The sequence below is a fragment of the Pseudophryne corroboree genome, chromosome 4 (genome assembly GCF_028390025.1).
Source record: "Pseudophryne corroboree isolate aPseCor3 chromosome 4, aPseCor3.hap2, whole genome shotgun sequence".
Lineage (NCBI taxonomy): Eukaryota > Metazoa > Chordata > Amphibia > Anura > Myobatrachidae > Pseudophryne > Pseudophryne corroboree.
Genome location: NC_086447.1, coordinates 294,332,276 through 294,351,793, shown reverse-complemented (window position 1 = coordinate 294,351,793; position 19,518 = coordinate 294,332,276). Strand labels below are relative to the sequence as shown.

General features: G+C 45.4%; 1 protein-coding gene across 1 annotated transcript in view; it reads left to right on the top strand.

The window, feature by feature from the left end:
- The window catches only part of LRRC34 (leucine rich repeat containing 34), a 70,922-nt gene extending 51,980 nt beyond the window's left edge, over positions 1-18,942 (top strand). Inside the window, 3 exon segments of the mRNA XM_063916211.1 lie at positions 10,837-10,992; positions 17,234-17,360; positions 18,659-18,942. Of these exon segments, the coding sequence (XP_063772281.1) occupies positions 10,837-10,992; positions 17,234-17,360; positions 18,659-18,853 (478 nt within the window). The 3' untranslated portion in view covers positions 18,854-18,942.
- Positions 18,943-19,518: the final 576 nt, after the last annotated feature.

Here is a 19,518-nt window from a genome sequence, read left to right as displayed (position 1 = left end):
CAGTGTTGGGGAAGTATGCATCTGAACCATTGAACCATTGTATTGATCTGAATGATGTGGCCTAAACTGTCCTCCTTATCCTACGTACTTAATAATTCCCCAGGTACAAGTATTGAATGTAGTGAACCAAAATGATCAGTTTCCATGCAATAAAAAACATGTAATAATTCACAAAAAATAATGGACTCCAAACACACATCAACTCTATGGTCCTATTTATTAAATATTATTTGCAGGATATTCCCAAAAAAACACCAATGTTCAGGGATACTTGCAAATATTAAGGCGTTGAGTATGGGATGCTGGCGGTCGGGATCCCGGTAGTCAGCATACCGACGCCCCCAACTGCCTGCAGTGTAACTACATCCCATATTAAGGAATCCCCGAGGAGATATCTGCTGCGGATCCTCAATTTCCGGCAGCAGCCGCAGCTCCAGTAGGTTTCTATAGGGGCTGCAAAGCAATCAGTTTAACCAAGCTCCGGAATATGAAGCATTTCAGAGTTTGGCCCCGTTAGGATAACGCTTTCTCCAGATGGCACAATCCTGTAGTACAGTGCTTCCTTGAAATTTGATTCTACTTTTCATGTTTTGGACTTATATTGGGGACTACTATGGATATATTCATCATGGCTGCTAGCTGGTGTTCGTTTTCATGGCTGAATAAAACAAACATTTGGGTGTTATTCTTTGAAAAAAGCAAGTGTGAAATATTGTCATGAAACTGATCAGCCCTTAACACTGGTATAAGGATGACGTAAAAAAACCTTTTGCTGCTTATTACTCACCATTATTAGGAGACTGTGGACATAGGAGGAAATCCTGATGGCCCTACCTTTACTAGTGAATTTACCATATATTCCATTTCCTCTTGATTTTTGAGAAAGAAAATAGGAATTTATACACATAGTCGTTGGGGGTACAGAAGACCTTCAATACTAAATTACTAATAGAGTTCTTGGATGTCCCTATTGTTTATTTATTTTTTGCTGTCCTGTAGTATGTTATGGGCTATTATTTCACAAAAATTACTGGGAGAGAGTTTCTCCGCAACTCATCCCAGCAATGGCTGCCACACATGCATGGTCAGAAGACTGCAGAAGCACGGAATGGCCCCAGTTCCCGATAAAGAAGTGAAATGAGTGCTTTTCAGCATTTCACCTCTATGCACATTGCAGGGACCATCTCCTTTCTTTACACATCACAGGGACCGGCTCCTTTCTTTACACATTGCAGGGACCGGCTCCTTTCTTTACACATCGCAGGGACCGGCTCACTTCTTTACCCTTCGCAGGGACCGTCTCCTTTTTTTTTACACATCGCAGGGACCATCTCCTTTCTTTACACATCACAGGGAATGGCTCCTTTCTTTACACATTGCAGGGACCGGCTCCTTTCTTTACACATCACAGGGACCGGCTCCTTTATTTTTATTTTATTGTTTATTTGTAATTTTAACATACATTACATATGCAGAGACTAATATACACTGGTAGTGATTGGTAATAACCTTCAAACAAGCCGAACAGTGCAAAACACTAAAATAAGTACGGTCATGGGTTAATCTTGGCACATCGTTTCAAGCAAGTATGCATGTCTTGAAAAAGAGAGGGCGTTGGCCCTCATAGCACGTAGCCAAAAACAGGTAAAAATCATCAATTAACCCTAAAGCAGGGGTGCGAACGTATAAGATAGACATTTGTAGACAGGAAGTTGAAGCGGAAGAGGGAGGGAAAGGGAAATAGTAAGAAGGAAAAATAACAGAAAGAAAAAACAGGAAGGTAGGGCAGATGAAGAAAGCTGAGTACAGGAAGTAAAAAGTAGAAAATAAGGAGCAAAAAACAATCAAACAAACAAACAAACAAATAAACAAGAGAGGTCTAGTCTGGGTCCGAAATGTAAAAGGGAGCTGTAATCAAAGGGGTGTGTGTAGCTATCTCAGACAGAGAGTGAAAGATTATGATAGAAATTTCAGAGCAAGAAGCCCGAAAAGCCGGAAGGGAAAGCGCCATGTGGAGTAATGTTGTTATATAACCAGTCGTTCCAGAGTGTGAGGAATCTAGGGGAGGAATTGTGAAGGTAGGCCGAAATTTTCTCCATAACTGCGACGAACCAAACTTTATTTATAAGTTGCTGTCACGAGGGGGGGTCAAGACATTTCCACTGTTTGGCTACAAGACAACAGGCTACATTTAAAATATGAGTAGAGAGTTTGTCCGCGGGACTATCAAGGCCCTCTATCGGGCAACCTAGTAGAAACGCCCATTTTTAACTATAGGGGTGGTCTGAAGGACCCCGTACAAGATGTGGGAAACCTCGTCCCAAAACTTAGCAATCTTGGGGCATGTCCACCAGATGTGTAAGAATGTCCCCTCCTCCCCGCACACTCTCCAACATCGGTCCGAAGCAGAGCTATACATCTTACGCAACCGGGTAGGTACCAGGTACCATCTGTAATAAACCTTATAGGCGTTTTCTTTGATTAGAGAAGAGATGGATGCTTTAGAAACCCTTTCACGGACAGTAGTCCATGTGTCTTCATCAGGTGGGGGACCCAGATCTTTTTCCCATTGAATCTCATGGTTCAGGGTAGCAGGGGTGTTAACTTGCAGTAAATAGTTGTAGAGCATTGAGATAATACCCCTGCGAAGGGGGCAGTTTAGACACAGGGACTCAATGTCCATCAGAGATCTATTTATCGAGGTAATTGGGAGTGAATTAAAGAAGTGGCGGATTTGGATGTATGTGAAGCAGTTAATGGCAGGTAAAGTATGCCTATTCTGTAAGAGATCCAGAGAGGCGCAGCCGTTCGAGTCTAACAGATCTTGAATGACTCTAATTCCCCCTTCATACCATGGATGAAAACGTCTGTGGTTGAAGCCTGGAGGAAATGCCGGGTTGTGACAAAGGGGAGTGATGGTGACAGAGTAGGAAGTAGTTGCAAAATGAGTCTTGAAGAAGTCCCATATTGAACATGTAAAAGCTATAACGGGGTGCATACGAGCTAGAGCAGGTCTGTCTGAGGGCGCTAACCAGTGGCGGATCTTGCCACGGGCAAGCAGGACTTTTGCCCGGGGCGGCGCCTTCCGGAGGGCGCCGGCGCCATCCGGAGGGCGCCGCACCATGGCAGATCCTCCACTGTCAGTGTGCGCCCCAGCAGTGTCCCCCCGCTGTGCCCCCCCTCCCGCTGTGAGAAGGGAACCAGACGCTATGCGTCTGGTTTCCCTTCGTGGCGCTGGTCCTCCCCCGCTCTGAAGGGAATCAGACGCTAAGCGTCTAGTTTCCCTTCATGGAGAGGACCTTTGGTGTGCGGTGCGCGATGACGTCATCGCGCACCGCACAGCATTGTGGCATAGACGCTAGGGGTCATAATTGACCTCTAGCGCTTATGCTGTGCTATGGGAGAGACGTCATGACTGACGTCTCTCCCATAGATCCGAGGAGAAGAGCGGCGCCGGTCTGCAGGGTCTGGAAACAGGAGCGGGGTACAGTAAGTATAATTTTTTTTTATTTTTTTTTCCCAGCAGCGCTACAAATGGGGGGCGTGACTGACCACGCCCCATGTTAAGCCACACCCCTAAATTTTACCCGGGGCGCCGAAAGGGCAAGAACCGGCCCTGGCGCTAACCCAATGATAGAGGACATTGAAAAAACTTTGCAGGAGTTAGCCGCTAGTGTGACCCATCGTGGAGCCTGTGAAAAGGTGAACCAAGCTATTGCTTGGCTGAGGTGAGATGCATAGTAGTCTAAATGTATATCAGGGAACCCCGTTCCACCGTTGGAAGTAGGCGGAGGTTTGTAAAGCTGATACGGGGGGTGGTTTGAGTCGCCACACAAATTTAATTAACCATCTGTGCAATTGCAGTAAGGATGCTTTAGGCACCCGGACAGGGAGAGTCTGAAAGAGGTAAAGTAACCTCTGTAAAATGTTCATTTTAACTGTTACAATCCTGCCTAACCATGAGATAATGAGGACTTTCCATCGAAATAAATCTAATTATATAGTCTTAAATAGAGGAACAAAGTTGGCAGTGTACACGGATTAGTGATTAGTTATATAAATTCCCAGGTATTTAATTTTGGAAGCTCGCCATGCCATGGTATACTTGTGGCGTAACAGTTTTCAAGTTAGAGGGGACAAATTGAGGGCCATCGCCTCCGATTTGGAGAGATTTATTTTATATCCAGACAGAGCATCATACGCTTCCAGAGACCTAAAGAGGTTAGGGATAGATGTATTTGGGGATGTTAAAGTAAGAAGGACATTGTCCGCAAATAGAGATATTTTATATTCTTCCTTGCCGATAAAAACTCTGTTAATATTTGTGGCAAGGTGAATATGTGTAGCTAGAGGCTCGATAACCAGGGCATTGGGGGTCATTCCGAGTTGTTCGCTCGTTGACGATTTTCGCAACGGAGCAATTAAGGCAAAAATGCGCATGCGCATGGTTCGCAGTGCGCATGCGGTTAGTATTTTAGCTCAAAACTTAGTAGATTTACTCACGTCCGAACGAAGATTTTTTATCGTTGAAGTGATCGGAGTGTGATTGACAGGAATTGGGTGTTTCTGGGCGGAAACTGGCCGTTTTCTGTGAGTGTGCGGAAAAACGCATGTGTGTCAGGGAAAAACGCGGGAGTGTCTGGAGAAACGGGGGAGTGGCTGGGTGAACGCTGGGTGTGTGTGTGACGTCAAACCAGGAATGAAACGGCCTGAGCTGATCGCAATCTGTGAGTAAGTCTCGAGCTACTCAGAAACTGCTAAGAAATTTCTATTCGCAATTCTGCTAATCTTTCGTTCGCAATTCTGCTAAGCTAAGATACACTCCCAGAGGGCGGCGGCTTAGCGTGTGCAATGCTGCTAAAAGCAGCTAGCGAGCGAACAACTCGGAATCACCCCCATTGTGCCGTTGGTTATGGAGAGTGGAGAAGAAAGAATCCCATTCACAGAGATCCTAGCTGAGGAGGAGGAATACAAGGCCTGGACGCCACAGAGAAAGCTACCCGTTAGACCGAAGGCCTGCAGAGTATAATTCATAAAGGACCAACTGATCCGGTAGAAGGTTTTCTCTGGGTCCAGGGACAACACTGTAGCAGGCGTGCGGGAACTATTAAGAGAATGTATAAGACTAATTATTCGCCTAGTGTTGTCCCTGGCTTGGCGACCAGGTATGAAGCCTACCTGATCTTTGTGGATCAGATCGGGTAAGACACTATTCAAGCGGTTCGCGAGGATCTTCGCGTATATCTTAATGTAGGTGTTTAAGAGCGATATGGGCCTGTAATGCGCACAGTCGGAGGGGTCCTTGCCATCTTTGGGGATAACAATAATCCTGGCCTCTAATGCTTCTTTAGAGAAGGAACACCCTGACATTACATTGTTGAACACCTTCAGCAGATAAGGGGAGATTATGGAGTTAAATGTCTTGTAATAATTGGTAGTAAAGCCAACCGGGCTGGGGGCTTTAAGTTCTTAATCACAGTGGTAATCTCTTGAACCAGGATCTTAGAACATAGAGAGAGTCAAGGTCGGTGGGTGACAGCTTGGGGAGGTTGCAACAAGATAAAAAGCGTCACCAGTATGGGGGGAGCAGCACTAGAAGATGAGAGGTTGTATAAGTGAGCATAGAACTTCCTGAACTCCTCCGCAATACTGGTGGGATAGTGAACAGGTTTACCCAATCGCGAATTGATCAATAAGACGTTGTTCTGTGACCGTTTAGCATGGAGTCTGGATGCTAATAATCGGCTTTGTCGCTTTTTTCGTAAATTTTTTGGTTAAGCCATCCAAGGGAGGTTTCTGCGTTAGCTGTTAGTAAAAGGTTACGTTTCCTTCTGGCTGCCGAGAGCTTGCGATAGTCACCGGCGCAACCCAAGATTTTTTGGAGCATTTCTAGTTGGGCCACAGTATCCATGAGGACATGAAGTCGTTTGGACCTGGTTTTCCTGGCGAATGCTGCAGACTTAATCAGGAATCCACGGATCACTGCCTTATGGGCATCCCAAAGTATTTGAGGTGAAATACTTGGGTCAGCATTAAGGACAAAATAAGTTTTAATATCAGAGTCGATTCGAGTACGGAGGGAAGGGTTCAAGAGTAGTTTGTCTTCTAAATGCCAGGTATAGGAGCGAGTGGAAGGATAGGGAGATTTGATGTCTACTGTGAATGGACAGTGATCGGACCACATACTAGGATGAATGGTAACATCTAAAATTAATTGCGCAGGTTCGGCACTCAGGAAAACCATGTCCAATCTCGTATAGAAGTCATGAACCGGAGAGTAGATGGTATAGTCCTTGGCAGAAGGTTCCTTCACCCGTCAGGCGTCAAAGAGAAGATGTTGTGAGAGAAAAGATTGTAAGCAAGGGAGTTATTGCGTATCAAGCTAGATGATGAGCGTGGGGCAGGTTTAGACCTATCTAGGTGGGAGTCCAACGTAGTGTTAAAGTCTCCCGCCACGACTACTCTACCTTTCCTATGTTGAGATAGAGTTGAGCTTAGGGCCCGTAAAAAGCTAGGTTGTGCTGAATTAGGAGCGTAAACGTAGAGAAACGTGAATAAGGTGCCATTAAGTTCACCTACAACAATGAGGTAATGCCCCTCTGGATCCTCCAATATACTGGAGGGAACAAAAGTGAGATGTTTGGAGAATAGGATAGCCACCCCTTTCTTTTTACGGGATGGGTCACACGCATGGAATGTGAGGGGAAAGTGTTTGGATTTGCGTTCAGGATGACCGGAACCAGCAAAATGAGTTTCCTGGAGGAATATAACATCACCTTGAAGGCGACGGAGGGTGCTATAGAGAGTGGAACGCCTCTGAGGTGAATTCAAGCCTCTTATGTTGAAAGTCAAAAATTTAATAGCCATAAAGTGGTACTTGGATCATTAAGCATGTACTGAAAATGTGAGAGAACCCGGACAACGGCCTCGTAAAAAGAAAAAAGGGAGCGGAAGGAGAGAAAGAAGTGCATAGAAGAGGAAGAGAGAAGAAAGGGAGAGAAGGGGAAGGGGAAAGGTGTGGACTGGGAGAATTCCCGCCCACATCATCGGACCCATGGAAAAATTTGGCTAAGTAGCCCAGGGTGTCCGAAGCTGGTCATGCCGACCGTGTGGGGTGCGAGGTCAGAGAGCCAAGCAAGGGAGAACTAACCAAAGTAAGGATATAGTATATGGGTTAAGCCCCGGGTGTAAAAGGAGCTGCAACAAAGATGAAGCAAAGCTAGAAAAAGACAACATATTAAGAAGAAGTTACCAGGGGGGGAGGGGGGACTAGAGACGAACATAAGGCATAACATGGAGACAATTGATCATATATGTCATGTACATATGACGGTAAACGAAGGGAAAGGCTACAACAAATAACTAGAGCTACCTAAAACATATACGAATAAAAAATGAATCAAGAATAATAAGAATAACATGGAGCACATTAGAAGCATGAGAACATATCATAGTGGTACGGTTAGGGACTCTACCCAAAAAAGATTGCACCATTTGGGAAGTGTACAGGGCTTCTAAGAAGACCCGAGTCCCAGACAGGGAGACAAGACAAAAACTCAGGTCACCGCTGAAGAAGTAGAGCGTGGGCTGACTATTTGCCATTCTTTTCTCGGTGCTCTTTGAGGCAAGGGTGTTGAACCGGCATCTTTGGATATACTTGTCGTGGCAGATCGGGGGGCCAGCAGTTTTAGTTGGGTAAGCAAATGTAGGGTCTCGTCAGGAGAATGCACCGAGATGGTTTTGCCATCGGCGCTCACTTGCAGGCTAAAAGGGAAGCCCCAGCGATACAGAATATTATGGTTCCGTATTTTAGTGATATCTTTCAGCTCACATCTTTTAGCCAAGGTAAGAGGAGAGAGATCCTGGAAAATTGGCAATTTTGATCCTTCAAAGGCAATTTCAGGGGAACGTTATGCTTGAGAGTAGACTTGGTCTTTTGCCTTGAAATAGTGGAAGCAGAGGATCACATCTCGCAGGCTGGCATGATCCTGGGAGCGGGGCTTGAGGGCTCGATGCGCACTGTCCAAAAGTAGCATATCATCAGGTATAGAAGCGGCGAGGGTGCGAAAGAGGCGGAGCAGGTAGTCCTCAAGATGGGCGGATTCAACCGTTTCTGGGATGTTACGGACCCTAAGATTGTTTCGGCACCCCCTGTTGTCCAGATCTTCTTGCTTGTCGGCGAGCAACACAAAGTCACGGTTAAGTTGAAAATTATCTTGTTTGAACATCTGTTGGAAGCTGATGATCTCCTCTTGTTTCTTTTCGAGGGCGTCGACCCTGGTTGCAACATCGGCTATCTCTGACTGCAGGCCAGAGACCGTTGTGCGAACCTCATCTTGGATGGCCTGGCGGAACCCTTTTATATCCGCCAGAATAGCAGCAATGTTGGCTTTAGTAGAGGGAGGTGATGAATCTTCCATGTCAGAGTCCACGTGTGATGTACCGCCCAGAGAGGGTGTAGAGGGTGGGGTCAGACACTTGGTTTGCTTTAAAGTAGGAGACAATATTCTGGGGGCCAGATTTCTTATATTTAGGCATATTGGAGCCGGGGGCTAGGAAGGGCAGAGAGAGATGTAGGGGAGTAAGGACTCCCGTAGGGTAGTAACCTAAAGTAGAAACAAAGACCACAGATACTGAAATAACAATGGTCGTGTATACCCAAGGAGTTACCAGATATAGAGGGGAGGGGGGAAAGGTATTTTTTCTATGGTAAGAACCACCCGGAGCTTATGGAAAGGGAGTTAGCCCATAATTACAGTTGAGCTCCTTTCAGAGAGCGCCATACTTCATCCAAATCAGGGTAGGACACGTAGAAGACTGGCGTGAGGTTGAGGCTGTTGCAGAGCTCGGGTGTGTATGGAGGCTGTAATCGATTGCAGGGATAAGGTCCCTGCACAAACAAACAGGGGACACCTGGCAGGAATACCAGCAACACACCTTGTTGCTGTCGCTTTTCCACTGGAGCAAGCGGGTGGTGTGCACCAGAGCGGGTTGTCAGGCATGGACCAGCCAGTGACCCGGGCACCACTATGGGGGACCCATCAAGGATTACTCACAGACTCTTGCGGAGGGGGGGAGGAGAGATATAAATGTGGCAGCAGCAGATGCTGTGATTTGTAGGTATCTCACACTGACACTCAGCCCCAGAGGTGAGAATAGCCTGGGGCCCACAGGGGGGGGGGACTGCTAGTGCGGATGGAGAGCCCCTGAGGGTGCCAGCTGTCCCGGGATGCAGGTGGGTGGGATCCGCAAGATGGTCGCCGCTGCACCGGGAACCAGGGCCGCCAGCCACGGCAGCTACGGGAGGTCAGAGGCACCGGGTGGGTGTAATAGAGCCGCAGCCTCTGCAGAGAGCGTGTGCCTGGTGGCCCCAGGGGCATCAGTCTCGGCGGGCGGTGGGAGTCTCTGTACCGCGGCTTCCTCCGGTCCGGAAGTTCGTGGCAGGTGCAGGCAGAAATCTAGGTCCCGGCTTCAGGTGGATGGGCAGGCTGCAACCTGTGGGATCACCTAGCATGGTCCCTGACTCCTCAGCGCTGCCCGAGGGGTGAGAGCAGGGTGTTCCCTGGGCAGTAACAGCTTCTTGGGAGTGCGGGGAAAAGCTGTTATAATTGCCTTATGCATGAGCTACAAAGGGACACGTCTCTCCCTCAGCAAGGTCAGGCCACGCCCCCCACCGTCTCCTTTATTTACACATTGCAGGGACTGGTTCCTTTCTTTACTCATCGCAGGGACTGGTTCCTTTCTTTACTCATCGCAGGGACTGGCTCCTTTTTTATACATTGCAGGAATGGTCTCTTTTGGGAGCCCCTGTGCGTTCATGTGATTTTTATTACATTTGGGCGAATGTTAATTTCATATTACCGTGATTAACGCCAATATGAAATTCTAATTATTTTAGTAGTAATATTTGTACTGAGATGTTGTTGGTTTTGTTCTTCATTAAGACTAGCAATTTCTGAAATTTTTCGCAAAACTAATTTACACTGCAATTTATTTTTATATACTTGTCAGTTCATTCCAATAAAATATGTTTAAAAAAACAAACAAAAATCGGGTCTAAAACCTGATAATTAGTACATATGCACCTATAAGTGCATAAACAGAACAAATTGCTAAGAAAGCAACATCATTAATGTTCACTGCTTCCACTCCACTGTATTTAAGTTCAGTACATACTGTATAGCTAAGTTGACTGGTCCCTCGTGAATCTTGATTACTTTGTTAGATACACTTTATATTGATTTGTATCTTGTATTCCAATGCTGTTCTAAATCTTCTTCAGTTTACATTTGCATATCCCATGCAGTCAGTCATGCCGGGCACACATCAGAGCGATGTGTTCCTGGCCGATCTGACGGGTGTCATGGTCTCTGCATTGCACATGTATACACACTTGGGGATGATTGCACGAAGTACAGTGCCATGTTGCAATTGGCAGCATGGTATTGTACAAGATATCTTCTGGTTGGCTATGCAGCATGGCCAACCAGAAGATGTTGCATGCAACCCACAATACGCAATGATTGATCCGGCTGATATGTTGTCCCGATTTGGCCGGAGACAACATATCGTGCGGAGATCGATCTACTGTGTACCCACCCTTAGACCTTCACCACTTGAACACAGAGGCTTTGAAATTTAGGAGTGTCAACAAAATGAAGCAGCCACATCAGGAGAGGACGTGGTGAGGTTCTGGGGGATGTATAGTAGTGTAAACTGACAAGGATTTTAATCTTTTACTCTTAATACACAGATATCTGACAACTTTAAAATGGTATTTTTATTTATTTTTTGCTACATTACACCTATAAATATGCTTCTGTATTACTCTTTCAGCAATAAGATAACGTGTGATGGTGTTAAGTGTTTGGCCAAACTTCTGAAGACAAATACAACACTAGAGGTCTTAGACCTGACATCAAACAGGATGGAGGATGGAGGTGCAATCTACCTTGCTGAAGCCATTCATTCGTCCAACAGCAGCCTCAAAGCGTTAGTATTACATGCCCGAGTCCCAATGGTATAACAATGGAAAAAAATTCAAAAAAATAAATTCCCGATGTCTTTGAATTATTATTATTACAGGTTGAGTATCCCATATCCAAATATTCCGAAATACGGAATATTCAGAACTACGGAATATTTTGAGTGAGACTGAGATAGTGAAACATTTGTTTTCTGGTGGCTCAATGTACACAAACTTTGTTTAATACACAAGTTATTAAAAATATTGTATTAAATGACCTTCAGGCTGTGTGTATAAGGTGTATATGAAACATAAATGAATTGTATGAATGTACACACACTTTGTTTAATGCACAAAGTTATTAAAAAATAGGATTTTAGTACCTACCGGTAAATCCTTTTCTCTTAGTCCGTAGAGGATGCTGGGGACTCCAAAAGGACCATGGGGTATAGATGGATCCGCAGGAGCTTGGGCACACTATAAAGACTTAAACTGGGTGTGAACTGGCTCCTCCCTCTATGCCCCTCCTCCAGACCTCAGTTAGAAAACTGTACCCAGGAGAGATGGACAATTTTGAGGAAAGAATTTATTGTTATAAACACGGTGAGTGTCATACCAGCTCACACCTCAAACACACCGTAGAACGTGGCATTCAGTAGAATACCAGCCAACGGCATGAACAAAACACAGCCACATGCTGAGAAAATATGTAACACAACCCGTGTGTCCACAGAAGCAAAATTAAGACCCCGCATGCCATGTCATGAACAATGGTAGCAACCGCCAGACAGAGAAGACACACCACCAGGGTGTAACCAAAAGCAATAACTGCAGATACTGTACGCACTGGGACGGGCGCCCAGCATCCTCTACGGACTAAGAGAAAAGGATTGACCGGTAGGTACTAAAATCCTATTTTCTCATACGTCCTAGAGGATGCTGGGGTCTCCAAAAGGACTATGGGGTTTATACCAAAGCTCCAAAATGGGCGGGAGAGTTCGGACGACTCTGCAGCACCGAATGAGCAAACATAAGGTCCCCAAAAATCAGGGTATCAAACTTGTAGAGCAGGGCTGGCCAAACCGGTCCTCGAGATCTACCAACAGTTCATGTTTTCCAGGCCTCCTGGAGATCTGTAGAATTGTCAGTTAGGAATGAATGCAGCACATCTTAATTAGTAATGACTACACCTGTGCACCAGCTAGGTGGTCTGGAAAATGTGTACTGTTGGTAGATCTCGAGGACTGGTTTGGCCAGCCCTGTTGTAGAGCATAGCAAAAGCGTTTGATCCCGACCAAGAATCCGCTCGGCAAAGTTGAACCGCCGAGACTCCTCGGGCATCCGCCCAAGAAAAGCCCATCTTCCCAAAAGAAGGAACCTCCACCGACTTCGGTGACGGCAAATCAGCCGTAGAACGAACATGCCAAACCGCATCACAGATTCAGCATGTAACAGACTGCATAACGCAGTCTCCCAAACCAAGCTGGGAACATACCAGACAAACAGGGCCTCTGTTTCTCCAAACTGAGCCAAATTGATGACCTACATACTCAAATCCCTGGCTAGATCAAGGGAATTTGAACCAGCTAATGCCTAAGTAACCCCGGCATCAAAATAGGCCGATTTCTGCGAAACCCAGAAACCACTCTTGGTAGAACTACCAACCGAGTACTCAATTCCTCTCTATCCACCTGAAAGCACAAACAAGGCTCTTGTGAGACAAAACCACCACTTCCGACACCCGCCTTGCGGACGTCAAAGTCAATAGCCTAACCACTTTCCAAGAGAGAAATTTCGTAAAGAAACTTATTAGGCTTGCCTCCACATCGGCTTGTAAAGTATGGATAAGCACGACCTAGCTGAAAGTCCTCCATAGGAGCCTTCCTGGATACACACGAGACTCATAATTACTCCAACAACGGTGGTAACGCAGTGCCGTTAGTTCTTTCCTAGCCTGAAGAATTGAAGAAACGACTTCACTGGGAACTCCCGTTCGGCTTAGGATATGACATTCAACCGCTCCGCCGTCAGACGCAGCCGCGGTAAGTCCTGATACACGCCCTGATCTTGTTGTAACTACCTCACGTAAAGGAAGAGGGCAGTAATTTTCTATGAGTAAACCATGAAAAACTGGATAGCCAACCCTCGCTGGCTAGACTGGATTTAAGAGGATCATCGGAACCTTCGATCATCTTACGCTTACCACTGTCAGAAAAGTGAAAGCGGAGAGGCCACCTAGACCGACTCAAAACACCCACGGTGTCACGAGGATGTCCACTGCTATATCTTGAGTGTCCCTTGACCTGGAACAATCTCCTCGAGGCCTCTCGTTGAGGCGAGACGCCAACATGTCCAATTGCGACACTCCTCAAAGACTTGTCACGTCTGGGAAAGCTTCTCGATGATGACAGAATTTTTCCCGGCTGGATATCGTGTCCGCAGAGGAAATCTATTCCTCCGTCGTTTACCTCCGGAACGAAGACTGCTAATATAGCGTTTACCAGACTTCCCACTCAACTGCAAACTGTGCATCTTCTGCCATTGTCGCTTTGCTCCTTGTTCCACCCTAGTGGTTTACTTACGCCATTGCTGACAAGTCGTCTGGCAGAATTAACACGGGCAGAACACGAAGAATACGTTCGTCTAAAATAGCTCTTAATTCAAGAAAGCTTACAGCAGACAACTTTCCCAACTTGACCTCATCCACTGGAAATACGTCCCTTGCAAAGGACTGCTCCCCAGCTTCGGAGATCTGTATGCACGGACACCAGGATCTAAACCCGGATCCCTAACCTTCATTCCTCTAGAAGGAAAGAACCGAGCAGACACCACAGGAGCGATGTCCTGGCCGTTTTGATTATATTCCGGTGCATGCGCAGGTCAGACCCGGACCCCATTTCCAACTGGTCCCATGAAAACCACTCTGGTATTAGACCTGCTCACCGAAAAAGGCCTCTTAGGCCGCACCCATCTGTCTTATTAACGGAACCTATTGATGAGGTGTCACCTCAAAGCCGATCCAACTCTGGATCCTCAGACCTCTTTCCACAGGAAAAACACCGAACCTTAACCGGTCAGTATCTACTCTGAAACCCACTTCTGACATCTGCGTCGTTGGGAACAACAGCCAATCCCTGCGCCGAAGAACAGTCAGAGATAAACAACGATATGCACCTTCATACAGGGACAACCAGACAATGTCCTGAACGTGACGCACCTCTGTATGGCGTCGCGTACTACCTCCCCTTCCATAGGGGAAAGGCAAGATCTATTAGAAAAAACAGTAAGGGGAAACAACCGTAACTCAGAATGTTCCCCTTTGGCTTCTATAAATAACTCACAGGTCCTAGTCTATTCCTGGACTAACTGAAAATTAGTAGATAAGTGGTCACCGGAGTGGGGACCAGCCATATAGACTCAGCGACAAGTGGTGTATGTAGTGGAAACAGAAAACTACGTCCACTTCTGCGAACCTAACCAGGCTGCAGAACACTTACCTTTTCACCTTCCACTGTCTACACAGAAAAGGAAAAAAGAACGGTATTGAACTGGTAAAAACGACTGCATCCCACAAAAGAATGCGTCACCAACCGTTGTGAAAGAGGCTAACTCGCGAATTCAGACTTACCAGTGGAAACCGCCGAGATTGACTGAACAGAGGCCACACCAAACAGCTGTATACCTCCCACCAGCAAACTCCCGGAGACCTCCTCCGCATTTTACCGGTCACACCATCTGCTGTCACGTGGCAGCCTGCTGTAATGTTATAAGGAAGAATAAACATAGGCAAGCCTACCCACTCTGGGTAGGATAATTCTATCGGATGCCTACCCGACCACAACACTCCCTCAAGTGCATACAGTGCACATAAGGTCAAAGTATAGAAATAAAATTTCACTTAGCTGCCTGTGTATGATCCTTTACGACCGGGCTCTGCGTCGACCAGGAGTTGACTGTCATAATTTTCTCTCCGCGTTGTGAAGAAAATAATATTCGTACTCCCTGAGAGGATCGAAACCAACTCGTCCCGGCCAATCTAGAGCTTAATCAACAGAGCGACCAGCACATGAGAAGAATACCATTATTTCAGCATTCATGGATATACATAATGTAATACACAATAAAACACCCATATCCTAACCATGCATATATAAAGTTATATCTACATATATATATACATATAGATATAACGTATACGCAAGTGGATTGTCCAGACCTATCAGGTCCCTATAGACAGTAATGTGTTGTGAATGTGTATGACCATGTACTGACGTGCCCCCGATGTGGATCTACCAGGAACGTTACGGCCGACAGAAACTGAGTAAATGTCGACAGCACGGAATAGTAAGCGGGCAAAAATAATAATAATCTTGGAACCCCAAGGGGTCTGAGGGAAGCATACATATACAATTGTAATAACACTCCCCCCACATATATATATATATATAAATATATATACAAATACAGGTACAAGGCAATAACAGCCTGTTAATTCTTTTACCCAGGAAATACCGTTGATACCGACAGGGCATAGACAGACCACCGTGTCTCCCCTAGCGTGTTTACTTGTTTTTAAGCACACAAAAGCAACCTGCTAATACTTAGTTGTTTGAATCAAGTACCGCCAAGCGTCGGCGAAACCGACAGTTATCCCCACAGGAGCTTTTGACAAAGCCCTCACACCTGTCGACACATGTCGACTTACCAATAGTGGGTAAATAAACAGGGAAACAGTGAATTTATGTAACACAACAAGGATTATGCGTCCATTATTTAACATAATGCTATATTACACCCATATAGCATTAAAAAACACTGTGTCCCCCCTCCTTCTTACCATACAGTAAATCTTGGCGGGTACCTGAGGAAAAATGGCGCCGACTCCTGTGTAAGGGCTAAGCTCCGCCCCCCCCCCCCCCCCGCGCGCTTAAGCCCGCCCAAACATATATCTTAAATTGAGCTGGGGACCTATATACAGGGATTAATCCCCTGTATATACCCCTATATATCCAAAACGCAGCCCAGGGCGCCCCCCCGCGTCCTGCACCCACGGAAACCGTTGGTGTGTGGGAGCGATGGAGCGCAGTGCCCTGGCGGGGTGAAGACACCCGGAGTCCGGGTATGTTCCCCCGCCCGGGAAGAATCAAGACATGCTGCCCAGGACGCTCCCCCCAGCGCCCTGCACCCATGGAGCCGGTGGAGAGATGGCGCCTTGTGCGCTACACATACTGGCGGGTGTCCGGGACACGGAGCCCCGGCACCGCCAGAGTGTCACACAGAAAACTGTTAAATGTCTGCCCAGGGCGCTCCCTCCCCAGCGCCCTGCACCCGTGGAAGCCGGCAGCGGGGGAGTAATGGCGCGCAGCGAGCAGTATATGCTGGCGGGGGTATGGGACACGGTGCTCAGGCACCCAAATGCTTTTCTGCCAGCCACAAAAAGAAATCAGCAACCTGCTGCCGAGGGCGCTCCCCCCCAGCGCCCTGCACCCTGTGAGTGCGTTGGTGTGTGGGAGCATGGAGCGCAGCGCGACCGCTGTACCTCCGTTACTGAAGTCTTCTGCCGTCACTGAAGTCTTCTGTTCACATACTCACCCGGCTTCTTTCTTCTGGCTTCTGTGAGGGGGGTGACGGCGTGGCTCCGGGAACAAGCAGCTAGGCGCACCAAGTGATCGAACCCTCTGGAGCTAATGGTGTCCAGTAGCCGAGAAGCAGAGCCTTGAAACTCACAGAAGTAGGTCTGCTTCTCTCCCCTCACTCCCACGCTGCAGGGAGCCTGTAGCCAGCAGGTCTTCCTGAAAATAATAAACCTAACATAAAGTCTTTTAGAGAAACTCAGTAGAGCTCCCCTAGTGTGTGACCCATCACTCCTGGGCACAAAGTCTAACTGAGGTCTGGAGGAGGGGCATAGAGGAGCCAGTTCACACCCAGTTTAAGTCTTTATAGTGTGCCCAAGTTCCTGCGGATCCGTCTATACCCCATGGTCCTTTTGGAGTCCCCAGCATCCTCTAGGACGTATGAGAAATATTATCTAAAATAACCTTCAGGCTGTGTGTATAAGGTGTATATGAAACATAAATGCATTCTGTGCTTAGACTTGGGTCCCATCAACATGATATCTCATTTTGGTATGCAATTATTCCAAAATACGGAAAAATCCGATATCCAAAATACAGTACATCTGGTCCCAAGCATTTTGGATAAGGGATACTCAACCCGTATTATTATTTTTTTTATTCAACAGTATCCCTCCTTTTGTCCCTTCATTAGATTAGCAATTGTGAGCAATAATATCACTGGACAAGGTCTCAAGGTCCTGGCAGATGCAATTAAAGCAAATAATAGCCTACTGTACATCTACATTTGGGGAAATGTACTTGATGAAGACGCTTGCATGGTATGTATACTATTGCTAAATACTATATTGTAAATTTTAAAAATGTGCAATTATAATAAATTATAAAAAAAAAACCTCATTCCAAATATATGTTTTGGGTATAGTTGAAGGAGTTAATATAGAAAAATAAAGCATAATAACATCGGATGAGGTAAATTTACTAAGGTGGGAGTTTTTTTAGAATCTGGTGATGTTGCCCATAGCAACCAGATTGTATATATTATTTTTTTTAGAAGCAGCTAGATAAATGTTAAGTAGAATCTGATTGGTTGCTGTGAGGAACATCACTAGTTCTAAAAAACTCCCACCTTAGTAAATGTACCCCAATGTGGCAGTTGCTGTGGTACTCAGTCGTTCCACGCTATAATCCTCTTTAAGGACCAAATGTAACAGCCTGTGAACTAATCGCCTCTTTAAATCTGGGGAGTATCCCGCCGGTTCCTGCAAATTGCGGATTATTACAATTGGCCCTGTCTTCTACTCTGAATCTGTGAAACAGGCACACTAGATGTCAATGCCTCGCCTCTATAATTTTCCAATTCATGTCACTGACCAGGGCACGGAGAGGAATCAATTTCAGGGCAGACTAGATGGGCCAAGTGGTTCTTATCTGCCGTCAAATTCTATGTTTCTTTGCTGCTGGTTTCAAGTAAGAGGAGCTATAAACTTTATCCATAGACATAAAAAAATATTTATTTAAACCAATCGAAAGAAAGGAAGCACACACATACAAGGCCCACATGTACCACCTTGCACCATTGAATTGGTCCGTGTTAGAGAAGGGAGACAGAGCTGGTAGCTGGTCAGGTCAACCCTACCCTAATTCTAGCTGGTTGTAAGTTTCTATCTATTTTACTAATTGTAGATGCCTGGACTTTTTCTGCTAATTTTACCCTAATTATAAATGCCATAATGTTTTCTACCTATTTACACTATTAATATATTCCATTTACACTATTAATATATTCCATTTCTGTTTTACCCTAAGGGGTAAATTTACTAAAGTGTGAGGTTTTTTTTAGAAGTGGAAATGTTGCCCATAGCAACCAATCAGATTCTACTTATAGTTCATCTAGCACTATTTTGAAGATAATAGATAGAATCTGATTGGTTGCTATGGGCAATATCTCCACTTTTAAAATCTCACACTTTTTAGTAAAATTGCCCCTATTTGTAGATGCCTGGGCTTCTTTTCCGACTTTACCCTAATTATGGATACCTGGATGTTTTATATTTTATTTTGTGCAGTGTGGCATAAACAGAGAAAGCACTAACTTGGTTTCTATGTACTACTTCAGGCATTTTCAAACCTTCTTTCTATTGGTCGTCTCAGTGCCTCCTTGACAGATGTTCGGCCATATACCGTAGATGGACATATTTATCTTGCAGAACTTTTTCATGGACTGAAGAAACATTATTACTGGACTCCAAGTAAAGGTTTTGCAGATGACCCTGTCTGCAATTCCAGTCTCACAATAACAAATGATTATTAAAGTGAGCACGTATTGTATCATACATTTCACATAACCCTGAATATTTGTTTAACTGCAGAGTTCTGTAATAAAATATTTTAACACTTTTACTATAGTGGATGATTTGAAATTATTTGCAAGTATGTAAATTAATGTACTAGCCTTTAGCAGGATTCTCAGAGCCTTCGACGGAAACATTTGCTCATGCTGTATATATTGGGCAAGTTCTTTTTTTCCGTTTGAATATCTGGTCATTTTTTTCTTTATATGACACCTAAAATTGCACATTCCCAAATAAAGGGCAACTGCGTGCAAAATTCATCCTATTGAAAGTATAGGCTTGTAAACTTGAAGTCATTTTGCACATACAAACAAGATTTGCATCCCATCGCTAAAATGTAATTCTATATGTGCCTTCTTTTTTATTATTACAATTTATTTATAAGGCGCCACAAGTGTTTCGCAGCGCCGTACATACAACACTTATTAGAACAATACAGGGTTTACAGAACTTAACATCACAGAAAACTAAAACAGAGCACAGGTAACAATTAGCACCACAGTTCTCAGTACACCATACAGCTGAGATGTCAGGAAGCAAAGACGTAATCGGCGTACTACTGGGAGTGGGCAACCGTTGGAAGAGATGAACAGTCACGAGCAAGAGGAAATGCAGGTATAGACAG